An 18,990-nucleotide genomic window follows, 5' to 3' on the forward strand; every position below is an offset into this window, starting at 1 on the left:
TGCTCTGCATCAGAGGTGTTCAGCACAAAGCATAGATTTAAAAATAAATCTCAGTAAGTGGGGACTGTAAAAAGGCAGCTGGAGAAAATCCACTGCTTTATGGTGTCTTGCAAAGCCCACCCTAGGATCCTGCTGGTGTTAAAGCACAAACTCTGCCTTCTCAGTCCTCTCTGGGTCTTGGAGATCATGGCCTGAGTCACGCCTTGGACACTGCAGAGCCTCATAACGCGTTGTACTCCACACACTTGGATGGGTCTGTGGGGAAGTGCTTCTGGCAAATGGTCATGAGCCTCTTCAGCCCCTAGGAATTAACAAAATGAGGACAATTCTGTAATAAAACTGCAGCTGTCAGACAAATTGAGCAGCCTACACAATTTCTAAGCTTAACCAGAGGAATTCCAGACAAATGGCTGCTACTTTAGGGTTGGGTTTTTCAAGTTTGGTTGCTTTTCCAGCTTTTAAGTTTTATGAACCTTCCTGCCTGCAAAGTGCCAGGTTATCTCCAATATACTTTGTGACATAATACAAGAGACCAGAGATGCAGTCCTTCACAACAGATTCATAGTAGTAGACAGTAAGTTATCCATGGGACAGCAATGTGCCCTTGTGGCTAAGAAGGCATTAAGAAGAGTGTGGCCAGCAGGTCAAGGGAGGTTGTCCTCCCCCTCTACTCTGTCCTGGTAAGACCACATATGGAGTATTGTGCCCAGTTCTGTGTCAGTTCAAGAGGGACAGGGATATGCTAGAGAATGTCCAGTGGAGAGCTACATTGATGAAGAGACTGGAACATCTGTATGATGGGAAAAGGCTGAGAGACCTGGGGCTGTTGAGCCTGGAGAAAAGTAGACTGAGAGGAATTGCTATAAATCAATTGCTACAAATATCTGAAGGGTGGGTGTCAAGAAGGTTCCAGTCTCTCTTCAGTGGTGTCCTGTGATAGGACAAGGGGCAATGGATACAAACTGGAACACAGGAGGTTCAACCTCAACACGACGAAAAGCTTCTTTACAATAAGGGTGATGGAGCACTGGAACAGGCTGTCTAGAGAGTTTGTGAAGTCTCTTTCTCTGGAGACTTTCAAGACCCAACAGGATGTGTGCTCCTGTGTGACCTGCCCTAAGTGGTCCTGTTTGGCAGGGGGGTCAGGCTATCTCCAGAGATCCCTTCCAACCCCTACCATTCTATGACAGAGGAGATTCCCAGTAATGCCTCTACACCACTACAGGAGAAAATACTACTACCATCAAGAAAAGATATTTAAAAGAAACCTGAATATTAAAAGTCATTTTATAGAGCAAAATACAATTTCTGACACCAAGACAAGCTGCAGAGCTACAAGAAGAACTGAACAATTTCTCAGGAAGAGAGGTATCAGTATCACTCCTCCCCATGGTGGTGCCACACCTGACCTACACCATGGAAGCAAACTGAAGTAGTTATCAAGGAAAAAGGTAGTGTCAGCTTTTTGTTTCTTTCAAAGAGAAACCCTGTGCTTGTTCTCTGTCAAGTCTAACATAACAGTTTAAAACAGAAAAAAAGATTCACAGAACGACACAATGTTAGGGTTGGAAGAGACCTCCAGAGAGGAAGGACTGCTGAGAGATCAAGCAACACCCCAGAGTGGAGATTTCTCTGCTGGAAGAGTGGCAAATGGACACACGTAGGCACTTTCTCAACAAAGTTGGAGAAGTATTATGACCATTTGAAGGCCAACAACAATCCTCCTTCCAAGTTCAGATTCCCTTTTTAACACAGACTAACACCAAAACTGTTTGGTTTACCATGAGCTATTTCAGCCATTAAATACTTCCAAGCAAGTATTGCACCACCTGGAACCCATCTCTGAAGATGTGCAATCCATGTGCCCATTTTCACCTCAGAAACAATTGTCAAATTTAATTTACTGGCTCTCTGTCTGGAGCTCCCCTTGACTTCACAATATTTTCTCAGGTGATACTAAAGACTATAGCTGAAGAGAACCCAGAGGTTCTATTTGTAGCCCCAGTTCAAAGAGACTCAAGGTAGAAGAAGTTGTATTTTACAAGCAATCTGTTTGCAGATATCTGCAAAAGCTGAAAAGCAATGGGAGTCCTCCTGCCATAGCAACAAGATACTAGCAGAACCTCTGACCTCCACAATGCTGCTCTGGGGGCTTCAGAGTGAAGCTGAAAGGTCTTTAACTCAATGAAGCTGCAACTGGCAAGAGGTAAATACATTTAACAATACAAGGAAAGAAGATCTGTTTCCTCAGACCTGTTCCACCCACTACACTGAAACATCAGCAGAGAACACCACCATGGCTATTAATTCTACGAACAACAGCACGTCACGACACGAGCATGAATATGCACGAGGAACTGAACCTGGAATTCTGAGCCCACATGTTGAAGAAACATGCTTAAAGAATGAATGCATTTATCTAGCTGCAGAAATAGTCAGACGGACTGCATTTCATGGTATAAAATTCTACACACAATGATACAACCATGAGTTAAGGAACTCTGGAAAATAAAGCACATCTTCACAGCTACTTTGGTGTTCATACAGGATCACAATAGTTAAATACAAAAACATCCACTGGACTTGGCTCCTAGCCCAGCATTGCAGAGCCTTCAGGTCCAAGATGACCTAATAGTGACCTATTAAACAGATTTCATGCTTGACCCAAACTAAGGCAACTGTTCCATTTTTAGGACCTTCTGATCACATTACCTGTAACTATGAAACCATAGAGATCTCAAACATCTCCAAATCTGCAAAGCAAGTCAGCTGGATTTTCAAAGCTAATGTTACCTGAATATACTTCCTTTGAGTCTCATCGTTGAGAACGTGGGCTACGTGCTTGGAGAAAATCTTTTCACGACCCGTTCGAGCGTGGATGCCAACCATGGTGACACCAATAGGCCAGGGAGCATTTCCAATAGCCATCTGAAGATAGGCATCATTTGCCTGAAGGAACACAGTGTGTGCACACTCAGCAAAACAGAAAGGGCATCAAAGCAGAGCATTTTTGCATTGCCAGATACAACAGCAGCAGCTATTCCAGTCTCCGTGAATCAGGTTTCATTGCACAATTTTACCACACACCTTCCAAACACACCTCATGGTTACACTGAGCACTGAGGGAAGAACTATGGACAGCACCTACAAGGTGAGGAAAGCAAGCACAGGATGAGGAAGTCTGATAGATTTTAAACTAAATTTTACTGGGACTATTTTCAACTTGGCCTTCTCAGATTCTAAAAAAGCCTGTTTGTTGTCATCACCTTCAAGTGTAGACTAGACCAAGGAGCCTGGCTGTAAGCACAAACCACTGCAGGTCTGTGTCCTGTGCACAGAACTGAGATCACCTGGTATATGGGAGTGTTCTGGGGCCTCCCAGGGAAAGAAGTGAGCCTCCAATGAGCCCGAGATCCAGCTCTCTATGACACTGTGTTAGATAAGCACATTGTTAACACTGTTGATGGACAGAGCAATAGAAGCACTAAATGAATGTGAAATTTTCTGATGAAAAGAGCAGATCCCATTTCTAAAGCTGCAGCAGACAACATCCCTGGGGAAGAACAGGGATAAAAGTTGAAGGGACAATGAACAGAAAGAAAAGGAGAAAAGAAGAGAAGTACAAAGCTTAAAGCCGTGACAATGGAGTACCAGGAAGTGAGTGGGACAGGCATACATGCAGTAATAGGAGCACAGCTTCTAGAGGGACTTGGAGCAGGACACCACTCCGCTGTTAGCAAGCAGATGTATGACTCACTGATAGCTCTTTATCATCTCCCACTTAGAGACTGCACAGTAAGTAGCACACATGATCAGTGGCTGCATTTCTTCCCAACTGGCACTGACCAAACTGGGAGATGAATAATTAACAAGGTGGGGGGCTGCAGACTAAACCTGAAGGGACTTAAATCTTCACCCACATGAGGCAAAACCCAAACAGTCTTCAATACCTACTTGCTGAATTAAATACAGTTTTGTGATGAAACACAGTATGTGATCATGTAATTAAAGATCTTTTCTTTAAAACAAAGGCATTTCATCCAGCAAAGCAGTAAGAATTTGTGGCTGACAATATTCACTATGCTTCATGGAACAAAAAAAGCAGGACAACAGCAGACAAAGGAACAAGTCTCTAAGGAAGCAACAAGGATACAACAAAGGATCTTTAAAAGTACAAGGCTTATTAACCTAATTTTTAAAAACCACCACAACTTCCAAATGTGCATTCAACACCCCCCCATAGCAGCCTGTAAAGTTTACACAAAGCCACCTATCTCCAGGAGAAAGGAACACAACTGATTAACCCCTGAGACGCAGCACATTCCTGCATGCTCACGGCTTTGCTTGGGAAGGTATCGGAAAACTAATTTTGGCATCATGATGATGACCAGAAGGAAAAAAACCAATATCCCAACACAAAACCCTGCTGTCATGCATCCCACACTTTCAGTTCTACTTCCAAATGATTTAGATTATACTTTCCTTAGGCCACCTAAACTTTTTTCAGTACAAAAGCAGGTTTGCTTGCTTACTTGGCAAGTTATCACAATCTTCACAAGAATAATAAATAGGAGAAATGTGAAGACAAAATACAGCTCAATTTCCTCTGCATATACAAGCTGCAGTACCTTCTGAAGGCAGCTACAAACAAAACCTAACCCTGCCTTTGATCCTGTGTGCCAAACTACTTCTGCTTCCTGCAGTAAGCAGATTTTGTCCAAAAAATGTTTTTATCAACTTACCTCAACCTCACCTGACCAGCCAATGTGAAAAAGGACAGTGCCTCAATTAATTCCTAATTAATTAATCAACCATCACCTTATTGCTGTTAATTCAACTCTTTCATTGAACCTTAAAATACCAGGTTTCCCATACAAGATTCCTCTGAAACTTAATATGACCCATCTCTTTGTACTTTCAAAGCTCTGCAGTTTCACCACCCTCAGATCATCTTCATACAGGTTGTGGATCAAACACTACCTGGAGCCTAACCTATAACAGACATTTTTAAGGTGGTTTTTATTTTTGTGTGTGTATTTCCAGCCATGTATCTTCAAAATGAAAGAAGTGAATGTTGAAGTAATCAACTCAAATCTGTTAGAACCACATAGTCCAACCATGCTGGAAGAGTGTAGACAAACATACCTTCACATACTCTCTTTGCAACATGAATTTAATAATATCTGTTATTGATTCTTTGATGTCTGCAGGAAGCGTCTACAGAAGAAAACAAAACCAGACATATTTACCTCAGCATAGCAGCTCAGGAAAAACATCTCACTCAGCAGTTGCACAAAGTTCAGCACCTACCCTAGCTTGAGGAGTTTAACATAGGAACTTATCTTTTTTTATTTAGAAGAAGGATCTGAAGCAAGAGAGGTTAAGTGGTTACACCTTATAGCTAGTGGCAAAGTGTAAAATATAATCTCAGTTCCCTGTCATCTTTGCAAGCCAATGAACAGGTGATATATTAAGCAACACCTGGAAATGAAGTGGGTTGGCAAGTTTCACTGATCAAGATAAAAAGGTCAGAACTGGGAGTCTAGACACAAATCCTAACCAACTTACTCATCCTCTCTGCTTCAGTGAAGATAACATCACCTTAGGAAAGGGAACTTTGAAAGCAGAAGTTAAAGTGGTCTTACAGTGCATCACAGAATGTCTTAGGTTGGAAGGGACCTCAGAGATCATTTACTCCAGCCTCCTGCCATGGGCAGGGACCCCTCTCAACTGGACTCAGCTGTTCAAGGCCTCATCCAGCCTGGCCTTGAATACCCCTAGGAAGGAGGCATCCACAACCTCCCTGGGTAACCTATTCCAGAGTCTCAACACCCTCATACTGAAGAACTTCTTCATAGGATTCAGTCTAAACTACTCTCCCTCAGCTTAAAACCACTGCCCCTTATCCAGTTGCTATATGCCCTTAAGAAAAGTCCTTTTCCAGCCTTTCTGTAGGATCCCTTCAGTTATTGTAAGGCAACTATAAGGTCCCCCCAGAGTCTTCTCTTCTCTATGCTGAACAACCCCAGCTCTCTCAGCCTATGCACATAGCAGGGGCGTTCCAGCCTTTGGATCATCTTTGTGGCCCTGCTCTGGACTCGCTCCACCACCCACAGTGGCATTTAAGTGTGACTCACCCTCTTCCGAAGCTTTCTGAAGAGAGGCCTCAGGTATGATTCTGTTTGCTTTTGAGTGGCACTGTTGAGCTTCCCCTGCACACCCCGTTTCACATAGTCTTCTCTGGCATTCAGCTCCTTAGCCCAAACTCCAAGAAGAAACTGTGAGGAATGAATAACTTTATGTCACAGTGCCATCTAGTGACTTTCTCAGTAAAACAGACAGCAACGGTGGTTTAGGCCACCAAGGTGATACGGAGTTTTTAGAGAAATCTGAATTAAGTAGGGCAAGAAACCTCTTGCAGAGGAATAGGCAAGGAGGACTATGAACAACTCTCTTATAAAAACGTGGGTAAAAGAGGGGCATGCATAAAAAAGGTAAGTACAAGGAAACAACAGCACAGGTATCGCTTGTGGGAGGAAGGAGGGGGACATAAAAGAGCAGAAATTCTAAGTAGAATGCTGATGTTTCACAGCTAGTTGTGAGGCCAAGGAATGGTAAAGATCACAGTGAAAAGTCAACACAACAGAAAGTAAGCATGACAAACATACCTTCTGTCCACCTGAAAAACCATTTTTGAGCTTTCTTTGACTGCCCAACCCAAACTACATTCAAATGCCAGCGTACCTCATACATAAATTGCTGTGCCTTTCGGTGATCACAATAGCTAGAGAGGGACCAGCTGAATCAAATGAGAGGCAATACAGGCTTCTTGTCAGGAAACAAGGAAACAATTTTCTACTAACCACATGAACCTGTTCCCTCCCCAAAGCCCATGAACTTCCTTTAAAATGCTCTCACTTCACACAACAGTAGCAGGTGACATTTAACTTCAGCTTGCAGCATTCCTGGGGAAGGGAGGCAGGGATTCTTTGGAAGTTTTCAATGCCATAGAAGCAATACTGCCTCAATTATCACATGGAAACCAAAGCCACATTTATTTTGTCTGGAAAAGCAGAACCCCATTTTGAAGAATGATGCTTTCCCAACAGCTCTTTCCCAGGTCCAGCAGAAGCCACTATTGTGACCAAGGCTGTGGAGTGCCAAGCATTTAAGAAAAAACACATCTTAAGCATAATATGTTTTTCTCTCCAAGCAGCTGAAACCATCCCTTCTACTCACAAAATGTATCTAAAATAGTTAAAAAAGGACACAGCTACAGAATAATTAATCTTTTAGAGTCTGTTACCTTCAAGAACTTTGTTATGATGTCCATATCATAGTGGTCATCACCCTGTCCTAAGGATTCTCCCAGAGCCTAGAAGGGGAGGAGAAAAAGCAATTATTTCCACATTATCTAGAAGTTTGCCACCACCACAGCAGAGCATGATCTACAATATCATGAACTGTAACAACTTCAGTAATAGGACCATAGAGCCACAGAATGGTTTGTGTTGGAAGGGACATTAAAGATCATCTAATTCCAACCCTGTGCCACTAGACCAGGCTGCTCAAGGCCTCACCCAACCTGGCCTTGAACAACCTCCAGGGAGGGGGCATCCACAGCCTTCCTGGGCAACTTTTTCCAATGTCTCACCACCTTTACAGTAAAGAATTTCTTCCTAATCTCCCCTCTCCCAGCTTCAAGACCCTCCCCAAGTTTCTTGTAGCCCCCTTCAGTTACTGGAAAGTTGCTGTGTGTTCTGTCCAGAGCCTTCTTTTCTCCAGGCTGAACAGCCCCAAAGACAAAGGCTCACCTAAAGTCTGCTCTTTCACTCCTGTGAAACTCCATTTGCCTCTCTCAACACTCCCGCTTTCTTCTGCCCTGTCCCTGATGTAATCCAACACTGCTGCCCTTCACACAGGAGTTCCCCTCATTGTGCTGGGGCAGAGAGAGAGAGAGGAAGAGTGCAAAGGCTCTGCTTGGCCATTGCTGTGTGCAAAAAAAAAAAAAAAAAAAAATAGAAAAAAAGCTGAAGATCAAATGAAGCACACACAGAGCCCAGCCCTGGCTGTCTCACCTGCACAGGACAGTGGCAAAATGGGCATGGGGAGAGAGGTGCTGGCTGTGGGTCCAGCTCTGCCTCATAGAGTGGCTGCACAGAGGGAGGGAGAGCTGCACCAGTGCAACCCTTCTGCACCACTTCACATTGAAAAAACCCTCAGATCACCTCCATTTCTTTCTGGTTTGAGTTTCTGAGTGGGTACACAGGCTGGGGTGTTCACGAAAGGCTGAAGTCAGTGTCCCTGGGGAACCTTGTCCCCACATGTCATCTGAAACGCTACTTAGGAAACAGAATGAAATGGCTAAATATGCTGCTGAGATTGATCTACTAAAAACTAAGTCAAAAAGCCAATATGGTTATTTCTGAAAAGCCACTAGAATACTGATTTTTCATTCACTAACCACTAAATGAGTGGCATAATTAGCAGCTGTCTGACAGGGTAACTGTAGGTGCACTGCCTTTTTTTTTTGTGATCCCCAGAGCCATAAATTAACCCAATAATTTTATTAAGCTGTTTCAATTCTCTGATGTACTGAAGCTTTTTACCACTTCATTTAATGGCAACTGTGAAATGGAAGGACCAAATCTGAAAAAAACCCAAACCTAAATAACCAAACCCACCAAAAAAAATTCCAGTAGTATGCTCCAATACTGCAGCTTCCTGCTAAATCTCAACACTTAGGATACCAGCAGTTTTTAGAAAGTTTTCCCAGTAGGTATAGTTGGATTTGTAATCTACATCCATTTTCCTCACATTTCCAAAGTGAGTTGTAAAACCTCCTAGATTTGGAACCCAGATCAGTGTAAGCTTTTATGCTCAAGGGAATTCCGTTAAAGTAACATAAAATTAAGGCTGCAATGTCTTCAAACTTTGCAGAAAAAGATGACTTTCAAAGCTCAAACTAAGCCTCCCCTACTACCTGAAAAGGAAACCTTATCATAACTAACACACTGATAAAATGTGGCTCCACTACAACTAGCATCCACTCTGGTACTATAGTTACTCTGAACCAAAATCCCTTGCTCACCAAAAAATCTCCTCTAATTTCAAACCATTGTCCCTTATCCTATCACTGCAGGCCTTTGTAAACAGTCCCTCTGCAGTCTTCTTGTAGGCCCCCTTTCAGGTACTACAAGGCTGCTATTAGGTCTCCCCAGAGCCTTCTCTTCTCCAGGCCTTGCAGGCAACTCCTGCCTCCTTTTTCATGAGGTGTTGTAAAGAAAAACCACTTGAGTTTTCACATCTACTGTAGGTACCTGTAGTGGGACTCAATGCTTAGAAACCTAAATTTTCTAACAGAACATATTTAAGGATACTTTGAACGCTCAAGCTGGTTGCTGAAACCAAGATAACTTTGTTTAGACAATCCCACAACATACTCCATCTAACATCCCTTAACTAAAATCTACCCATCACATACTTCTAGTTCTTCAATAGTAGTATTCTCCTCATGGACTTTCAAATCGTTCTGTGAGTCATCATCTCCTGCTTCTTGTCCACCTACAATTTCGTTCAGATACTGCTGGTCAATCTTATCCAAAGCAGCTTTCAGGTCATTTCTCAGGCCCTAGAAAAAGCAAGACATTATAAATTTACAGATAAACTCAAGTAAATAAGAGCAGTTCGGCACCGTCACTCCGAGCATCCAACTTCTGTTTAAGAAAGGACAAGTTCTGTAAAAGCCTGCATACGTGTTTAGTTTTGTTGTCTGAATTTTAAACAACTCAAGAAACAGTTTCTGGCTTCAACACTTAAAAAAGCAGATCCATGAACTGCTGCAATGTTCACACCTACAAAAAAGACCTTTTAATCAGATTTTCTCCAGAAAATCACGGAGGACTGAACCAACTTCTAGGAGTTTCTTCAAGACATTTTCTTCAATGTAAGGCACTGCCCCACCATAAAACAAACACAGAACAGACCATAAGCTCTACAGTCCTTCACATCTGCCCTGAACACTTGTACAGAACAAAGCTATAAATAAGGCAAGTAACATTACTTCAGTACTATCACCTTAAACATTTCATGGAATCATAGAATGGTTTGGGTTGGAAGGGATGTCCAAAGGTCATCTAAGTCCAACCCCCTATGCAGTAAGCAGGGACATCCTTAACTAGATCAGGTTGCCCAGAGCCATGTCGAGCCTAACCTTGAGTATCTCCAAGGATGAGGCCTCAACCATCTCCCTGGGCAACCCATTCCAGCATTCCACCACCCTCACGGTAAAGAACGTGTTCCTAACATCCAATCTAAATCTACTCTTCTCTAGTTTCAAACCATTGCCCCTTGTCCTATCCATACAGGCCTTTGTAAACAGTCTCTTTCTATCCTTCTTGCAGGCCTCCTTCATTTAGGTAGTTTCCCTTTATTACCAGTGATTTAAACATAGCAGAATGTTTTATGTAGATTAAATGTTTAAATCACCTCCTCTAGAGTAGGTGATTGGAAAAAAAAAGGTAGAATCAGTTTGAAACCAAATATATACATAAAATATTAAAAGCTGCTTTTAAATAGAACAAGAAATTCAGCTTAGTCATAGGTAGAGGACTTGAATTCTTGAGACATAAAATATAAAGCTCTATAAAGGACTATGACATTTCTTACTCTAAGATAAATTCAGCCACTCCACTGGGAACAGATATGCACAGCTATTTCCTTTCTTCCATCACCATACTTGACTGTCTGGAACATTCCTATTAATCACATAATAGTCTAAAAATGTCTGAACCACAACCTGGTTATAGTGACTATCTACATTTTCAGCAACACGTAGTAACAGGAGTGACTCAAATGTAATAGAACACAAAAATCCAACACAGTATTATTCATGACCCACTATTTCCCAATACTCATACTACTGTTGTCAGTGTCACCAGAGGGGAGGCTTTCAGGAGCAAAATTTATTTTATTTTAAACATTTAAATCTGTTCATCTTTTTTTTCTTCAAAAGGCTTGGAGAGGAAAAGGCTTTCCTTTTCTGGGCAGCCCCAGAAGAAGAGGTTTCAAACAATTTAGCTTGGCACAAGTCAAGGAAGAAAATCCAAATTGTCAGTCTCTTAGCTGGGCTGCAGATTTGGTTAACAGCAAACATACCTCAGGTGCACCTCCTCACTTAACTGATTTATTCTTTTTCCCTTTCAGAATTGATCAACTACAGTATCTTTTAACCATTTCTTAAATTGATAGCTACTTTAAAAGGGACAGGGAAGAAAACGAAGTTTCCATAACAAAACATAGTGCCGGAATTAAAGGATCTGAAAAATCATCTACATACCAGAAAGACAGGATGCAGTCCTCCTTTTACTTACCTGTACCTTCTCAGGGACACATATAATCACAAATACAGGACAGTTTTAACAGTAAATGACCATCTTCTCCACCAGTGTAAAAGCAGGTGACAGAAAAGGCTGGGGCATCACTCCCACCTGGAGGTCCCTTTTTCAACTGAAAAGGGCCTAAAAGGCTCCTAGGGGGAACTGTCTAGCATGAAGAATTGTAATTGTGTACAAAACTATGACAATGCATGAGATGGAGCAGATATTTCTCATTGAATAGAATAAACCAGGTAGGAAGAGACCTTCAAGATCATCACGTCCAACCTATCATCCAACCCACCTAATCAACTAAACCATGCAACCAAGCACCCTATCAAGTCTCCTCCTGAACACCTCCAATGATGGCAACTCCACCAGCTCCCTGGGCAGCCCATTCCAATGGGAACTACCCCCCCCCCTTTCCTGTTTCCCATTGAGTTATCTTACTGCAAATAAGCAACGCACAGCTAGCCAGTCTTACCTTGTTCACTTCAGGTGCAAGGATTTCTATCTTCCTCAGACGCTGAAATGCATCATAATCTGTTTCCCCAAACAGCCTGATGGGCTCACCCCTCTCTCGTAACCTCCTGATAACCTGGAAAGAATCAAAGCACTCCCTTACACAAACTCCTAAAGGAAGTGCAATAAAATCCTGAGTGACAGATTTATTTACTTTACTTAGAATAACAAGCTGAGCCAGACTGGAGAGGAAATGGCAGTATTTTAAGCAGCAGGAAAATGTTCCAGACACTTTACACTCTAAATATAAAATTCCCACAGTATTTCAGCAAAAGGTCATTCCAAATACTACCAAACTCAATTTTGCATTAAATCTCAAGTCCTTTGGTAAAGCCAGCTTCCTCCTGCTCTGACTTGTTTAAACAAATACACAAAAGTCACCCCTCTTGCAGAGTTTAAAAACTGTTTTTAAAAAATCTCAAAGGAACTTGGCAATAATCTCACTCATCTGCTTGTCCAGGGCAACAAAAACACTCCCTAACTAGGCTGCAGGTCATCCCAGCTCATCTGCAAGACTAATTTGCTCAAAATCTCATCCTTAAGCATTTGGCAAGTATTAAGTCTCAATCTAGTGTCATAGTTACCCTAAAACTAAGTATAACAGAGGTGTAACATCCTTCCTTGGCTGATTTGTAAGTCATAGGCAAAGCCAGAACTTCATTCTCCTAATTCCTTATCACATGCAATGCTTCTAAATCTCTTTATGCTTACCACAATTACCATCAGCAATACATTTACTGCTATGTGGATCACCACACAACATTTTGGTGATCAAGAGATGGGCTTTCCCTTTACTTTATGTCACCACTTCATTACCCCAACAGACTGGCTGGACAACAAGAAATTAAATTAATTGAGACATTAATTTGTTTATTCAGTTCAAGTGTCTTGTTGGCAAATGTGTTACAAAACCAAGGTGGACAGAGTGCTGGCACAGCAACACCTAAACCTCAACCAAAATTGCACGGAAGCAGACCAAAAGCAGTGAGCAGTTAAGTGTTACACAGGACATACAGCCCAAAGCTCAATCCAAACATGAAACCAGCAGCCCACATTACAAGTCCTGTCATATGCTCCTGTGAAAAACAGTAAGTATCCTGCAAAATTAAAGGGACATGTGACATCCTTAGATGAGCCCATCTGTGAATTTCAGTATCTCCAAGATCAGAATTTATTCTGTGCTTCTAAACTTCCTGTTTCTCTTCTGCTTTGGGGTATAGATGTGTCTGTCTGTGAACACTCATTCACAGAGGTGTTATTACCCTTAGGAAGGACAAAGGGGACACCAGTTGCTCTGGCTTCAGGACTTTTCCTTCTAAAAATCAAGGTGAAATGACAAAACTTACTTTCTAATTTGGGGTTCAGACCAATGAGGAACAAAGAAAAGAAGCTTATTGTTTGTACTGCCATAAACAGTACACTTCACTGGAAAAAGCATCCCTGACAAGAAATTCCAGGTGCATTTGCTGTAAATTCAAGTACTGTGTTTATGCTGAGGGATTTTACCTCCTGTCTGGAAAGGGTCATTGGTAACTTTTCTTCTGCCAGTTCAAGTTCCAGCACTGGATTTGATGAACTCAGTGGTTTCTCCTCTTCCTCTTGCTGCTGTACCTACATTCGACAGACACAGTTACTAGTGTGCCAGTGGAAATTAACCCATATATTTATAGTAGTGTAAAGATCCAGGAACTCTAGAACACAGATTGTAATATGACAATATAAACTTCCAAGTTTCATACTTTTTACTGTCTAGAATTGAATTTTACAGAACAAAAAAACCCACTTTTAAAAGTGTCAATATTTAAACAGCAGTTCTGCATGTGGCAGGAATCAGTCTCTACAGCAAATGGAAACAACAATTGCTTAAAGTTTGGCAATCACTTCAGCAGGCAGATGTCAGCACTGGTGCCAAAAACAGCAGAACCACCCTCTGCCTGTTGATTCCTGCCCTTGCTCTATCCTCCTTAACCATGCAAAAGCATCTGCATCGCTATGTGATGAACCAGATGGGGGAAATGATTCAAACAGAAAATAATCTGGCAAACACAAAGAAAGGTGTTCTTCCCAGCCCACTGATCCTCCTCATCCAGCTCACCAGGTGTAGCACATGCATGGACACAAGGGTAGAAATCAAAACCCAAGGGCAGGGAGACAGCAGGGCTTATTACCTACAGCGTTAGTAAGCAGAGCACCATTACTAGTGATCCACAGTTTCTGATGGGTTTTGAGAGGTGCTTTCTAAGGTAATACATCTTTCTAACAAGCTTGCCATAGTTTCTTGTGGGTTTAAAAAAAACAAAAGACACCTCCAACTCCTCATAGGGATAGAATCTCATTAACAACTCAATCTAAAAGAAGGTCTCTGAATCAAACAGAAGTTTCTTTCTTCATTACTCAATATTTTAATAATGCAAAACAACTCTTTGATCAAAGTAACTGTGAGACATCTGTCATGTAACTGTAGTTCCCTTTATAAGCTCAGATTTGACACTTCTGACAGCACAAGCAGATTGCTGTTGGTAATACTCCTATAATAAGGAAACATTTCCAGTACTCACATCTTGTTTTCCCTAGAATCCCTATTAGAGTTTATTTTCTCTCCATACTTGCTAAAAGGGAAACACTCCACTTAACCCCGGAGCACCCTGTAGCACTCTCTGTGCATGGGCAGTGCATTGTCATTTCCAGTCTCTGCTTGGGTTGACCAGTTTGGTGAACACATTAGATGAATTTTTCTAAAGAAGCTTTTCTATTCTTACAGACCAGCATGCAAGATCTGTCCTCCAATGTCTGTGTGAGTCCATGTGGCTGTAAGGATCCATCTCTGTGGCTCCAGCTACAGGATTCAGCCACAAATCTATATTCAATGCTACATTAGCATACACAGGAATCCGTCCTACAACCAAAGGTGTTTGGAACAAGCTAGGGAAGGACAATCAAATCAAGACTTAACACAGAGGAAGGGGGAAAATAAAACTTCCATCAATGCAGGAAAAGGGGAATTGATGTGGGACAGAAAACATGGAAAAACTGTGTAAATATATGTATACAAAAGAAATACAAGCCCACAGCAGAAGGATACGTACACATTTTAACTTACAAACATTCTTGAAATCAATCATAAAGAGACAGCAGCATTGGGGGGAAAAGATTTGATCCGTTCTGTCAGCTGGACTCCAGGTGACAAGCAATATCTTTACCACAGTTATTTTGGTTTTCAAGCAAGTCAAATTATTACAACTTATTAAGTCTAAGCAAAGCAAACCCACATTCGAATTTAAAAAGAAATCAGTTTATATTCTACATCTTATTAATGCAGTAAAGTTCAAATGCAGAAATCTGGGAGGCTCTAAGAAGGTACTAAATTTAAAGAAGCAACTTATTTCAAAACCATTATCAGGGTTACGTTTCTAAGCAAAATTGGTGCTGCAGCAGCACAGATAACAGTGTTTTAACTGCCACATGAGGTTCTGGAGAATTCAAGCTAATGCTCAAAAAACATCACGTAGTCATTTCCACTTGGAAGAGTGACCGGATTCACGTAACACTTTCTCATGACTACATGCTGCAAGATCCAGTAATATTTTTGGCACTGATGTTCAAATATTCCACAAACAGATCAAGGTTTCAGAATAAGTCACTAACTGGGTAAAGTCCAATTGAAAAAACAAGCTCCTATTTGTGCCCAGGAACAGCAAACGAGATTACAAACCTCTGTCTTCCACAGGAGAACGCATACCCCCTCCCCATACACGTACCATCAGGCAAGCAGACACACACACTTGTGAAAAAAACAACAACAACCAAACAAAAAACCCCAACAACATTCTTTCCATTTCAGTAAACTACTGCTCTGACACTGTTACCAGACAGACAAAGCCTTCCAGATCACTCATTTGTTGCAAAATATGCCCCAGGTTTCCAATTGTTTTCTAATATTTTGCCAGCAAGCAAATAAATGCTGTTGTTGCAGCCTTTCAGTGCTGGATGGTTGACGGCCAAAACCCAAATGGATCAGAGTTGGCAGATCTTTTACATATGCATCCATACCATACTGATTTCTTTTAGAAATTTTGACAAGACCATGAAAATAATCTGCATGGATAAGATTATCCAAGTTTATCCATTTTATTCCCAAAAAGGGGGTGGGGGAAGGTGGCTACATCAGACCCAGTGTTCATGCCTAACAGCACAATTTTAAAAGAAAGGAAGACAAGCTTTGATCCCAAGCCACTTCATGCTTTCCACACCAAACAACAGGGGGGGGGGGGGGGAAAAGCTCAAAACAAACCAACAAATAAAAATAAAAGCCAAACCATAACACATACTTAAGTAGCTGAATATCATGCATATCTTTTCCTGCATTGCAAAGGGGTTTGGAAACTCATACCTCTCCAGGTGGCTTCTCATTTACAGGCTAATGTATAACATTAATAGATTGAACAAAGAACAATTATCATTAACAACATTTATACTTTGAGAATAAAATGTAGACTTCAAAGTAAACATACAAATTCCTGGAAGAACAGCTGCCATACCTTGTAGCCGCATCTCTGAAAGTAAGCCTCCTCCTCTTTTTTGGCTAACTCGCTGCGTTTGAAATACTTCTTATTTCCCTAAAAGAGAGGAAAACTGTTAACAGTGCACAGCTCTGCATGCTTGGACAAAAACACCTCCAACTTCCTTCCCTGATTTGGCAAATTCAGTTACATCTTTTCACAGAGATGGCTACGTTGGCATGGAAAGTAAGCTAGTTGGAAGTACCTCTGAAAATCAGCAACACAGTGTGATTTTGCAGCACATATGTATAAGCAGACCTAAAAGTACCGTGTGTTCAACAGTTTATACATATAAAGCACCTATCGCCACATCCTTAAATATTCTTTGGAACCACTCTTGACAGATGAGGTAAGAACAGGCTTCAGCTTCCAATCAATTTTAAAACAAACAAAAAAAGCCACCAGACTTTGCTGCCAGCCTGCCTGGCTGGTGTTTAATACTGCTACTCCATCAGAGTTAGAGGGAGAGCTATTGTGAATGGCAACACTTTGCAGACGACTTCACCAGCTGTGCTACAGAACAGCACAGGTGTTGTAGGAGGAGCTTGTTAGTATCAAGCTTCACTGCAGATGTGCAAAACCAGGCCCAGGTTAGGGCCCAGGAAAGTTGTTTAATTAAACCTGATAAAACATGTCATTTCACATTAAGTCGAATAGGTAGGAGAAATCACCTTTGTACAAAACACTCTGTAAGCTTGATTGGTGCACCTGTGTAGAAATACATTTGGTAAGACCTTCCAGGCACACAACAGCTGGCAACTGTGGTCACCCTAAAGCATCTCACTTGATTAACTATTACTTCTTTCTATGTACTTTGCCTGCTTGATCTACAAGAGCCTCCAATTACAGCCCCTGACTTCAGCTACTAACACCAAAACCTACATTCAGTGCTGTGAAAGCACTGTGTTTCACTGTATTTTTTTAGCTAACACATAGCACACACACCTCTGCAATCCTACTACTGCTATGAACAGAGTGCAGCACTGATGAGGCAAGGGAACACATAGTTCGCCAAAGGTCAGACATTGCTCTCATCTCAGTACCTGCAATAAACAAATAAATAATCCCGTTCCAAAAGGCAAAGGCACACAGCAAGGCCCTGAAGCCAGGCTGCTTCTGTATTGTCAACCTCAAACCCTTCCTGACTTCTTCCCTGACCTCACTCCTGGCCACTTCTGCTCCTCTTCCTCACCCGGACCGCTGGTGACACTCCCAAACCTTACCCTAGACCGCCCCTGACACTCCTAAACCCCATCCGGGGCAGTTCTGAATCCCCTTACCCAACTTCCTAACTAGTACGCTTCCTCTCCCCTTCGCCAGCCCCATCCCGGGCCTCTCCCAGCTCACTCGCGCTCCGAGCCTCCACTTTAGGCCGTTCCCGCCACCTTCCCCCGAGCCCCCACGCCAAGCGGCTTCTGGGATCCATCCCGTCCGCCCTCACCCCCACGAGCTCCTTCTCTTCCAGCTGCTGCCGCTTCCGGCTAATCTCTCCCTTCAGGATGTCCATGACAGCCCCAACCACCGCCGCCGGAGGTGAGGACTGAAAAACAACGGCGTCACTTCCAGACGACTGCGCCTCACGGGCAGGACAGCGCCCTCTGGTGGCTGGGAGGAGTGCGCAGGGTGCGTGTGTGTCGTGTGATGATCCTGCGCGGCAGCGTGACGGTTGGCAATGTGACTGTGCGCGGGGGCAGCTGTCATGGCTCAGCTGCTCCGGGCAGAACGGAGCGCTGGTCACTGTGCCCGGGGAGCACAAGAGGCTGGTTGCTGTCCCCTGGGGTGGCATGGTGGATGTCAGTCTTCTTTCCCAAGGAACGAGAGGAAACAGCCTCAAGTTGCACCAGGCAGGGTTTAGATTGAACACTGTGAAACATTTCTTCACCAAAAGGATCAGGCATTGGCACAGACTGCCCAGGGAAGTGGTTAAGTCACCATCACTGGAGGTATTTCAAGTATTTTTTAAAGAAGTGCAGATGTGGTGCTGAGGGATATGGTTTATTGGTGAACATGGCAGTACTGGGTTAATGGTTGGAATCGATCTTAAAGGTCTTTTACTGCCCAAATGATTCTGTGTGCCTGGTTGCTGGCCCCAAGGAGCATGGGAGCCCAGCCACCCCAGGGCGCAGCAGCCACAGAGGAAGGAGGGGGCCCTCGCTGCTGCTCCCAGTGTGGGTGGGCCTCCACCACCAGCCAGTTCACTCTGGAAGGCTTAACAACACCCCAAGGCTAATCAGAGCTGTTTCATTGGCTCTGGGATGCCCTCAGGTGAAACTACACCAGAGAAGAGTGCAGGGCTTGACTGCAGGGTGCTTGCAAGTACCCTGCACCTTCCCCTAGTGCGGGTACTAAATCACTCAAGAGATGTGGAAGGCTTGCACTCCTGTCCTCTGTGCACCTGAGATGCTGTGTTGGGATTTAAGTGTGATACCTGGTTTCTGCTTTCTCTAGGCCTAGAGGACTGAGATAGCTGGTAGGGACTGAGTAGTGATTATATCCAGGAAGTAAAAACTACCATCTTTATTAGCTTGTGTTCT

General features: G+C 42.7%; 1 protein-coding gene across 4 annotated transcripts; it reads right to left on the reverse strand.

Annotated features, from left to right (window-relative positions):
* On the reverse strand, positions 1-17,976 carry PRPF18 (pre-mRNA processing factor 18). Of its 4 annotated transcripts, XM_054178073.1 has the most exons (12): positions 17,898-17,976; positions 16,436-16,513; positions 16,288-16,314; positions 14,984-15,004; positions 13,404-13,508; positions 11,860-11,973; positions 9,485-9,631; positions 7,307-7,375; positions 6,138-6,278; positions 5,146-5,217; positions 2,794-2,949; positions 1-301 (listed from the first exon to the last, which is right to left on the reverse strand). In XM_054178073.1, the coding sequence occupies exons 1-12, from the start codon at positions 17,961-17,963 to the stop codon at positions 221-223; spliced, it is 1,077 nt and encodes a 358-aa protein (XP_054034048.1). In that variant the 5' UTR covers positions 17,964-17,976; the 3' UTR covers positions 1-220. The 4 variants fall into 4 exon arrangements, with proteins under 4 accessions (XP_054034048.1, XP_054034049.1, XP_009898575.1 ...); XM_054178074.1 differs by lacking the exon at positions 14,984-15,004; XM_054178075.1 differs by lacking the exons at positions 1-301; positions 2,794-2,949 and adding an exon at positions 4,783-4,992.
* Positions 17,977-18,990: the final 1,014 nt, after the last annotated feature.

Source organism: Dryobates pubescens, chromosome Z, assembly GCF_014839835.1.
Source record: "Dryobates pubescens isolate bDryPub1 chromosome Z, bDryPub1.pri, whole genome shotgun sequence".
Lineage (NCBI taxonomy): Eukaryota > Metazoa > Chordata > Aves > Piciformes > Picidae > Dryobates > Dryobates pubescens.

What these genes read in the sequence shown, in the direction of transcription:
- PRPF18 (XM_054178073.1), bottom strand. Translation starts at nt 17,963, where the DNA reads ATGGACATCCTGAAGGGAGAGATTAGCCGGAAGCGGCAGCAGCTGGAA. An exon ending in TTGCACCTGAAGTGAACAAG is followed by an intron (nt 9,632 to 11,859) that starts GTAAGACTGGCT and finishes TGCTTTTTCTAG; the next exon opens with GGCCTGAGAAATGACCTGAA. An exon ending in CTACTATTGAAGAACTAGAA is followed by an intron (nt 7,376 to 9,484) that starts GTATGTGATGGG and finishes CTCCCCTTCTAG; the next exon opens with GCTCTGGGAGAATCCTTAGG.